Source organism: Sphaeramia orbicularis, chromosome 14 (genome assembly GCF_902148855.1).
Source record: "Sphaeramia orbicularis chromosome 14, fSphaOr1.1, whole genome shotgun sequence".
Taxonomy (NCBI): Eukaryota; Metazoa; Chordata; class Actinopteri; order Kurtiformes; family Apogonidae; genus Sphaeramia; species Sphaeramia orbicularis.
Window position 1 is genome coordinate 8212150 of NC_043970.1, and position 11204 is coordinate 8223353.

General features: G+C 39.2%; 1 protein-coding gene and 1 long non-coding RNA gene across 2 annotated transcripts; one reads left to right on the forward strand and one right to left on the reverse strand.

Moving 5' to 3' along the window:
• Positions 1-4955: 4955 nt before the first annotated feature.
• Positions 4956-6818, reverse strand: LOC115433255 (uncharacterized). The gene is made up of 3 exons (XR_003937330.1): positions 6752-6818; positions 5170-5382; positions 4956-5072 (listed from the first exon to the last, which is right to left on the reverse strand). It is a non-coding gene; the product is annotated as an uncharacterized LOC115433255 (long non-coding RNA).
• Positions 6819-9748: 2930 nt separating this feature from the next.
• LOC115433239 (zinc finger CCHC domain-containing protein 18-like) lies at positions 9749-10870 on the forward strand. Its single transcript, XM_030154545.1, has one exon. The coding sequence runs from the start codon at positions 9749-9751 to the stop codon at positions 10868-10870; it is 1122 nt and encodes a 373-aa protein (XP_030010405.1).
• The last annotated feature ends 334 nt before the right edge of the window (positions 10871-11204 follow it).

Consider the following 11204-nt stretch of genomic DNA (forward strand, 5'->3'; position numbering starts at 1 on the left):
TCGAAGAGGCACCCGTGGATGGCTCACGACTTTGATGCAGCATTTCTTACATTGTTGTGACAACAGCTGGAGTGTTTAAAATGTTATTAAATATTCCAGTGGCTTAACTGAGTTACTCCCGGTCCACCATTTTCTCAAGTCAGTCATGTTTGTGAAGGCAGGTCATATCCATGAAACCTTCTTCTATCTTCACGGACAACCAATCGGGAACTGAGAATTCAGTTTTGTTTCCATTTCAATCAAACTCTCACACACAAACAACTATAGTAATTCACACATCCTATCATTCTGTATGGTATGATAATAATATAAAAAGAGTATGATTGTGCATGTATAAGGGTATAATAGTATGTGTGCAAGAGTATAGTAGGATATGTGAAAGAGTATAGTAGTATGTGTGTGAGAGTATAATAGCGTGTGTGAGAGTATAATAGTATGTGTGAGTTAGTATTGCAGTGTTTGTGAGAGAGTATAGTAGTGTTTGTGAGAGTATAATAGTATGTGAGTGAGAGCATAGTAGTGTATGTGGGAGAGTATAGTGTATAAGAGAGTATAAACAGTATGTGTGTGAGAGTATAATAGTATGTGTGTGAGAGTATAATAGTATGTGTGAGAGTATAGTATGTTGTTGTGTGAGGTTATAATAATATGTGTGAGAGAGGATAGTAGTGTTGTGTGAAAGTATAATAGTATGTGTGTGAGAGTATAGTAGTGTATGTGAGAGGAGTATAACAGAATGTGTGTGAGAGTATAATAGAATATGTGTGAGTAGTATACTAGTGTGTGAGAGAGTTCTATAGTGTATGTGAGACAGCATGATTGAGTATTGTATGAGGGTATAGTAGGTGTGTGCATAAGAGTATAGTTGCATGTATGAGAGTATGATGTTACGTGTGAAATGAAGTATGATTACTGCCTAAAGGGGCCTCCATATATAAATGTGGCAACCTGTACACATATACTGGGAACTGTCATATATGAATACAATATCTAAGTGACCACACTGGGCAGGGTTCAAACTGGACTTCAGGGTTTCAAAACATGGCATGGTATGTTCTTAGATGCTAAACGTCATGTACACCTGCTAAACAGAAACATGTTTCATTTATTTCTAATCATGGTGTAGCTTCAAAAAGATCCTTACTTGTATTTCTACATTACATGGTTTCCACAAGAATCTGTTTTGGATCCCCTCTTATTTGCTACACAGGTTACTCCTGAGGTAGATGGAATGTAGAAATGGCATTGTTTTTCAATATTACACAGCTGATACGTGTATCTCCTGATAATCCTGGCTCCCCATATACATCAAGTTTCTCAAATCATCAACTCGCCGGGGTATCTTTTAATGTGAGTTTCGTTTGTGCTATTATGGTTTTATAGATATTACAAGATTTATTTTCAGTCAATGATGGTCATGCAGCCCCCCACTTCCTCTAAATCAAGCAGAAATAGTGGCGTTGTGCTTCATAGTGCTTGTTAGTGCCGTTAAATTTCGTTTGTGCTATTATGGTTATAGAGTTATTAACAATTCTTTGAAAGGTCATTCTGAGGTCAGCCAGCCCCCACTTACTCCAAATTTAACCGAAACGGTGGCATTTGTTTGGCTTCGTTAGTACTGGTTTGTGCCATTAAAATTTTGGTTTGTGCTATTATACTTATCAAGTTATTAACAATTTTTTTATAGGTCATTCTGAGGTCAGCCAGCCCCCCCTTGCTCCAAAATTAACCGAAATGGTGGCGTTTGTTTGTGCTTCGTTAGTGCTGGTTTGTGCCATTAAAATTTTTGTTTGTGCTATTATGGTTTTAGAGCTATTACAAGATTTATTTTCAGCCAATGACGTCGCACAGCCCCTCACTTCCTCTAAACTGAGTGGAAATGGTTGCGTTTGTTTGTGCTTCGTTAGTGCTGGTTTGTGCCATTAAAATTTTCATTTGTGCTGTTATGGTTTTATAGATATTACCAGATTTATTTTCAGCTGATGATGTCAGTCAACCCCAGCCCCCCTTGCTACAAATTCACCCGAAATGGACTTTCACTTTGTTTAAGGAGCTACAATTGCACTGGATTATACATTGCTTTTACTCTGTTAATCACAGCTGTCACAATGGTTTTACCTGATCATAACTTCTTGATGCCTCTTCCTTGTCTACCTGGTTAAGTTGTCCTATCAACAATGTTTGAAATTTCAAAAGAAAAGCAATGCAAAGCAAGCGTTTTGTTCAGTAGTTCTGTTCCTAATTTATTTAAATGAAGCATCATGGGCTACACTTTACTATGTACTACTAGTGGGAGCTCAAGGTTTTACCCTGTAGTACACCCGTACTGCTTCAGGAAATTCACTTCTAATATTGTACGTTTTAACAAGCTTTAACTTCTCAGCACAATTTACAACCCTCTACAAAATCAGATTTCTGGCCAACATAAGTGAAATGTTTCAAAACTGAGTTAGCAGAATATTGACTCAAAAATTGCTCACAAAATATTGCTAATGTAGTAAAGTACAATGCTCAATGACTGAGAATCTTCATTTATGCTAACATTTTCACATTGGACACTTAGATTTGCAAATGCTCAAAGATAATACACAATAGCACATCTTCTTAAGTCACAATCGTTGGAACATGTAAAGGAACTTATACGTGCTATCACTATTGTGGCATTCAGTGAAGCAGAGGGTGATGACAGTTCTGGAGCCCCACCCATATCAGAAAGGTGCAAGAAATACCTGAAAGCTCAAATTGCAGAAGAATTTGTCACCATTCCAGAAGAAAAGGGCAAGGGACAGGAACAAGCAGATGCATGTAATCGTCACAGGATGACAGGGGCTGTTATACACTAAACAATCTTACATGGTGATGCTTTTAGTGTGTTTGTTAATGCTTGCTGTGCATTTTTTATTGTAAATTTTATATTGCATGATTTGTGTGTGTGTATATTGTGTTTTGAGTGTTCAGCCTGCAGTGATTGTACACAGACTAAGCGGAAGCCAATGTGGATTGGACTTTTTTTATTCGACACTTCTGTCTCCCCCTGTTCCCCTCCACTTACCTTACTCTGACTAACTATTGGGCCACAGCCAGCTGGGCTGGATAATTAACGGAGGTGCACACCTGAAAGGAGTTACGCTCTCCCCTTCCACGGACTTCCTCTCCAGAGATAAAGACGTGGACTCTGCGACAAGGAAGCAGCTCGAGGCTCTGCAGGACGGCGTTTTGTGACCAGCGTTCCAGTTTTCAGATGGTGTCGGGGGAAAAGGACCTTTTGATGAGCCATAAATACGCTAAGTGAAGGAATGTGTGAAACCGTGTTATTTGTGTGGGTGTGTGGCTGCTATTAGTGTGAAACAGCTATTGAGTTGATACTGTTCTTCCAGCTGCGGCGGAGCGTTCCTGGGGGAGGACGAGCCGGCGAGGGACAATGTATCGGAGCTGCAGGAGTACGAGGCTGCACGACAGTTCACCAGAGGACACAAAGCAGACGCCACTACTATTTCCCCGACCCGGACTAGCCGCGACAGAGCGAGGATGTGGCGCTGAGTTTCATGCGTTCATGTTGGCTCCATCCAGGTACACCTGACCGCCGTTCTGGTGAATGAGATCACATACATCTACAAAGAGACAAGGCCCTAACAAAGAATCACTGTGTGACGCTACACGGACGCTGCGGTCAGACCTGAGTATCTTGACTAGCGCCTAGCACTGATTTCTTTTAGTGGATGTGGGATTCAGACACATTTTTGTACATTTTATTTGTTGCGGTCCCTTTTTAGATTGTTTTATGTTTTATCATGTTTTAATCACTGATCAGAAGCGTTTTAATTGTTTTTTAAGCCATAGATTCCATTCCATTTCCTATTTTAGTGCAAATAAATCATTGTTTTTATATAAATACCACCTTCTTGTGTCTGTGTTGGTGTGGCCCGGGGATCTGACTTAAAGGGTGACCTCAGTGTGACATAATCAGATCCAGACAAACATCCGACTGTGGGTGACATCTACTACCTCCCTGAGATCATTCCCCATATAATAAGACTTGTAAGTTACTTACCACTCTGGACAGGAATAATGGTCCCTCTCTTCAGAAGCACCAACATCACTGCAAGCTCAGCCGCTGTTGAAGCTGAGTTCAAAAACCTCAAAAACGGGCTTTTTAAGCATGAAAATTTACCAGTTCGGGTGGATTGATTCATAGCTCGTCATCTTACTTTCATTGAAGGAAACATGCGAATTTGTTCTGCAAAAGAGAAAAGTGAGGAGAACGCAGCTGTTGCTACAATGAGTGTCACAGGAGTCCCCCCTGTGTCTACTACTGTCCACATCAAACAAAACAGAAAAACAGATGCTTACCTTAGTGTGGAATCTGACGCTGCTACAAACATTCATCCAGCAGATGAGGACACTGTTGAAAACTGGAGAGGCTTAGTGGTTCCACCCAAAAAAAGGAAGATGAATTCCTACCTCTCTCCTTGTACAGAATGGCTCCATGCAGATACATCTGTGAGACAGAAGAGAGTTAAAGTGCAATTGCTAAAAAAAAATGGAGACCATCAACAGCCTGTTAAATGTGGCAAATCAGAAGTGTCTGCGCTAAACACCTGTGCATTTGATGCACTTTGTCAGAGTTTATGTTGTGCTTTCTGTGACAGCCTTTCTTTTCAAAACATTGTTAGCAGCAACAAATCTGACAACCACTTCCTCCAGCTAGTGAAAGCCATCACCACACAGGGCGTAATCCAACAGGTCTATGTACAGTGCGCAGAACTACTGAGGGCAATATTCAAAGCTGTCCAACTGAAGCCTGGTGCCGTCCAAGTGGATGCTCAGTGCCACATCTCTGCTGTAGTGGAGAGAACACTGAGGAGTCTTCAAAGTGTGTATTTCACCAAACAATGTTCCTCACAGTACTGCAGTCTCAGCAAACAAACCTCAAGGAAGGTTGTTTGTTTCCACTTCCATTGCTGTCCTGCAGACTTCTGGCATGGCTCATCTTGGGACTGCTCTGGAACGAGGACTCAGCCTTCCTGAGTCTCCCTGCCTCAGGCCGATCCAAAGTGCATCTCAGTGTCCCCCTGCATTCAAAAAAGAAGACCTCAATACAGGAAAAGTGCTGTGTACATGGTTACTCACTGCTACAGTCTGGGAGAATTTAGGTGGATTGATACTGACCTTGGCAGCCATTTCACAGCAACTCCACCAACTCCACAACAGCTGCAAAGAGAATTCCCTTTCAGTGAATTTCCCTCCACTCTGGTGCTCCAAGGAACCACATTTACCTTGAGGGCAGTCATTGCTTTCCAGGGAGGCTTGACCCAAGATGCTCTTGGACATTATGTGTCATACTGCAAGAGGACTGCATGTATGTGGGAGATGTATGATGACCTGGGAAGTGGAGTGAAAACAGCATCATAAAATACCAAAATATTTTGTGTAGAACACATGTTGTGTTCTACACAAAACAGTGATCAGTTCACTGCGTCATTAAACTCATTCGCAGGATAATTTTGTCATTTCTTACTTTTTAGTACAATTCATGCTTTTAAATATCCTTTTAAAATCCTTACTTAAGTTCATATTTCATGTTCATATTTTGTGTATTCCTGTTTAAAATCCAGCTATTTTTATGTTCTATTTTGCACATAAAGTCAGTGCTACAAACTTACTTTTATTTCATGCAGTCATCAACTTCAAATGCATGTCTGTAGCCATCTATAGATATACATACATATATCTGTAAACATATACTAATTGATCCATCTACAGTTTTATTGTTTGTAGGCAGTGCTGGGCAGCAATGCATTCCTAGTAATATTATTGTAATTAAATTACTTTTTTCCAATACTAAAGGAGGTTTGGTGCTCACTCCTTGGAGAAACACACTTTCTGCTCAGAGGTTTGAGAAGCTTCTGCTAATGAGATACAATCATTGTTTCACTTATGAACACTAAGGCCCAGCTAAATGTTTCACTGCAAAGACGAACGAAATGTTAAACACTCTTCTTATATCACATTCTATATTTTGGTCAATGAGCTGATCTGTGCTGTTTTTATGAGGGACAACGCGGAAAGTATTACTTAAAAAGTCAGAAGAGAGTTCCTTCATTTGGATTTTTTGTTTACATGTATATTATTCACAGTACATTACATACTGTGTCCCATCAGGTGATGAAAACTGCAGTGTTTACAACTCTATGTTTTCTTCTGCGGAGTTAAGTAATGTAATGTTCAAATAAAATAAAACAAAGTGTGTTTAGTTCCCTGAGGAATAATCTGGTCAAGATCAGTTTTTAAGGATGGAAAATAACTAGTAACTTAAAAGTAATGAAACTAATTCATTTAGCTACAAAATACTAAGTAAAGTCAAATAATTACATTGTAAATGAGTAATAATGAAATGTAAGTTATTACACATTGTTAGTAACTTCACTGTTTTTAAGTGCATCCTAAAATACTCATATTTGTTCTTATTCTGTCCACTTTAGCTACCTGTAAGCCAATGCCTTATGAACCAATTAATACCAATCACTCAAATAATTACTGTTTAGCACAATAACCTAAAACAGCTGTTACCAAAATTATCATGTGTAGCCAAGCAGTTTGTCAAAGCACAGCGACACAAATGTATAAGGAAATCTCAACATTAAACAACAATATTGGTATAGCTAACTGATCTGATGATGATCATATCCTTGCATTATTTTCTTTCTACAGTCACAAACCAAGCAAAACACTGTAACGTTAAAATATTTACCTGGAGTTCTTGTTCAGGGTGACATCCCAAGAGCTTGACTGGTTGACTGGAGACTGAGGGAAAAATGCACCCAAACAGACAGAACTAGGGGGAAAAAAGACTAGCGTGGACCACAACTTATTCCCTTGAATCTGGTTTGTGCTTCACCTGTTTATAATGCATTTTGATGAATGGGAAACACAGATGAAACCATTTCTTGCAGTTAACTTGCTAACAGCACAAGCAAATCTTTAAACGGCACTAACAAAGCACAAACAAACGCAACCATTTCCACTCAGTTTAGAGGAAGTGGGAGGCTGTGTGATGTCATCGGCTGAAAATAAATGTAATATCTATGAAACCATAATAGTACAAGAACAAAATTTTCATGGCACAAACCAGCACTAACAAAGCACAAACAAACACCACCATTTTGGTTAATTTTGAAGCAAGTGGGGGGGCTGGCTGACCTCAGAATGACCCATAAAAGAATTGGTAATAACTTGATTACTATAATAGCACAAATGAAAATTTTAATTGCACAAACCAGCACTAATGAAGCACAAACAAACACCACCATTTCAGTTAAATTTGGAGTAAGTGGGGGGCTGGCTGACCTCAGAATGACCTTTCAAAGAATTGTTAATAACTCAACTCATAATAGCACAAATGAAAATTTTAACGGCACTAACAAGCACTAACGAAGCACAAACAAATGTAACCCAGGTCAAAATAGCTTAAGTTAATAAATATTATTAATAAATAGTATAAATATGTTGAACCAAATTTCATTATTTTAAATTTCATATTTGTTATAAAAGTAGTGATAAAAGAAGATAAATAAGATTAAAAGCAATATTTCATCTTTGTTAGTGAATTACTTTGTCAACTAGTTGATTAAAATGAGCATCCTGTTGCTTTAAGAGACTCTGTTTGGCCAATCAGAATGGCTCTAGTAGTTCCTGTTGCAGGATACACGAACAGAGACAGGTGTGTAAGATGGAGGATGACTGTACAGAGCTGAACCAGTGAGCCGGGCCGACAGAGAAATATTAAGGTTTCAACCTTTTATTTTGTGTTGAAAAGTATTTTCTTTCTTTCCCATTTCGTCTATTGTGATAGACTGTGGTTATGTTGAAAGGTATTTTTTAAGTTTAATTAAGAACTGCTGAAGTACACGGCGAATTGCCGGAGTACATGCGTCACGCACATGGACACAGACTGATCGTGATGGCGAGCCACCCATTGTAGGACTAATCTGGAATAACTGGACCTGTTTCACCGTGAGGATTTATTTGTTTTTGTGGAGGACGCAGACATTATTCAGCAGAACTGAGGTTGGACTGATTAAAGCCCTCAATATTCTGGATTCAAGTGGATTTCTACAACGCGGTAAGAGTGGTTTCACTTATGCTGCGGATCTCTTTCTTTCTCTTTGTTCTTCGGATCACGTGGACTCCGAATGGACTCCGCATGGACTGCCTAGCGTGGTCGCTAGCTTTCGCGGATTTTCCACATTGATTTGCTGAGAGACAGATTAATTAGAACTTTTTTAACTGATATTTCTGAAATTCATTCACCAAGTTGGTTCATATTTTGTGTCTTGAACTTGTTGAACTGTGGATGTTTCGCTGATGTTGATTCTGAACATATTATTTTCTGTTTATACTATTGCCTGATTAACTGGTAATAAGTTGGGTATTAAAATGCTAAACTAAGTCACTGGTGTAAGTTTAAATATTAATAGGAACATAATACATCATTTAATGATACTAAAATAGGCCTGTTTTGAGTTAAAACTTGATAAATAGATTTAAAATAATAATTTACTGTTTTCAACAATTGAAATAAGAACTGAATAAGTATTAAATATAGATAAGGATAAAAAAATAAGATTTAAAATGAGCTCAAATTAGCTTTTTTGAAACGAAATAGGTTTAGATTAACTAGAAATAATAAGGAATTGTGTTTCTTTTCTTTTCATAAAGAAAAAGCGGTTTTCATTTAATGTCATTTATTACATTGACATGTAAAGGGGTGTGTTTTTTTGTGTTGAATGTATGTGTAAATTGTCTTTTGGTACAAAGTATTTGTTTGCAAACATTTCTATTTTTTATTTCATATATAAACAAGCCAGCATTTAAAACTTAAGTTGGTTTGTGGTGTTTTATCTCTATTTAACCATTTCTTACTGCTCTCTGCCGAACCTAGTAATTGGTCCAACATACTTAACATGTAGTAAGTGCTACATAAACTTTGGCGAGCCAGCCAGGAGCAGTTATATGTTAAATAGAGATAACTATACAACAATACAATAAGTAATCACCCAGACCTAAACTAGAATAAGTCCAGCCAAAATGGAGGTAGTAGATAGAGAAAATATTAAAGTGTCAAACTCAGTCATCAATAGTGGACTTACAGAAACAGAGCTAGATGAGGAAGTCTCTGACTTCTTAGTCAAATATGGGTGCATAGCAAGAATCATTAGAATAGATGATCCCCAATCTCCATACCACAAGAATGTAATTCTAGAGTATGAGAAGGGAACTGCAGTTAGTGCCCTAGAGCCTATACTCCCATATAGCTATGAGAGCCCTAGTGGAATCACCTACCTAATCAAAGCTCTGTCAAGTGAATATATCCCCACTGTGTCTGAGAGCGCCACACAAAGCTTCATGACTGAACTCCAAAAGATCGCAAAATTAAGTGGAAAATCCTTTGAAGATGTTCTTCAAGAACAATGGTCAAAATTTAGTGAAGCAGCAACTGCTGAAGTTGAACATGTGAGTGAGCCTGAAACTGAATCTTCCAACACAGGGACTCAAAGTGAAATAGCCCAACCAGCATCAACCCACCACAAATGGCTAGGGCAGACCTTTCCGTCTACAACAATGAAGCGAGGTGAAACCCCTCAGAATGTTTCAGACCCCATAGTATTCAGTACTAAAGAGAATGAAGTTCCTTGCTCTGCTAAGAGTTAGTGCTGCTAGGTATGCTAACCCACCTGAAGTGCAACGAATGATAGTGGAGCATGTGGTGAGAAGTGAATCACCAGTGTCAGTGATGAATGCATCATTTAGACTTAGACAGTTCTCTGGTAAAACTCTATGTCCAAGTCATGAAGTAGACTTTGACACATGGCGAAATAGTGTTGAACTCATTCTCAAGGATCCAGCTCTGTCTGATTTACAGCACTCAAGGAGGATTTTAGACAGTTTAGTGCCACCAGCGGCTAATGTTGTGAAACCTTTAGGCCCAAATGCTTTACTAGCTGCTTATCTCAAACTCCTAGATTCAGCATTTGGAATTGTGGAAGATGGTGATGAGCTTTTTGCTGTGTTCCTCAGCACGCTGCAAGATTCTGGAGAGAAGCCCTCCCAGTATCTGCACAGACTTCAAACAGTTCTCACCCAAGCACTTAAGAGAGGTGGTGTATCAGCTAATGAAGTTGACCGGCATCTACTGCGTCAGTTCTGTCGTGGGTGCTGGGATAATGTGTTAATAGCTGATCTCCAGCTTGAGCGTAAGAAAGACAAACCCCCTCCATTCTCTGAGTTACTGTTGCAACTTCGCGTAGAAGATAAGCAAAGTACAAAAGAAACCTGCAAGAAGAAGCACCTTGGTGCAGCAAAGCAGAAAGCCAGTGCACATCTGCTAGCTGCAAGCTCTCTTGAAAATGACACATCAATAGAGAATGACATCACTGAAATGAAAAAGCAAGTCACTGAGCTACAGAGTCAACTCGCTCAACTAAAAACACTAAAAGCTGAGTCAAATGAATCTTCACCAAAGACTGTTGTTACTGAGTTAAAGAAGAAAGTCACTGAGCTTCAGAGCCAGCTCACAAGCAGAAAAATCCAGAAAAACACACCAAAGAAAAAGACCAATGCATCAAAGCCTGGTGCAAAGCATCAACCAATGAGCAAAGAGCCTGGAAGTTCCCCAGCTGTGGACAAAAGGCCTAGTAACAGACCAAGGCCCTGGCACTGTTTTCAGTGTGGTGAGGATGGCCATATTGTCTCTGTCTGTCCTAATGAGTCAAATCCGTCATTAGTAGCTGCTAAGAAGGCACAGCTGAAAGAAAAGCAATCTCTTTGGGACAGTCAGAATGGCTCAACCTCTTCTCAGCATTTAAACTGAATTCAGCCCTCATTGTGGGACAAATGAGAGCTGAAGGCAGCAACAACAGTCCCACCGCTGACATTAAACACAGAAAAAACAGAAAGTTTGTATCCATTTGATCCAGTAATGTAAAAATTCCAAAGGGATTGATAGTAGCTAAATACACTGCTTGTGTATGCATTGATGGACGGTCTTATAACTGTTTACTTGACACAGGATCTCAAGTGACTACAGTGTCGCAATCATTCTATGAGAGCTACCTCTCTCACTTGAAGGTCCATCCTTTGGATGAGCTGTTAGAGGTAGAGGCTGCAAATGGTCAAGCTGTACCCTATTCAGGATTTATAGAAGT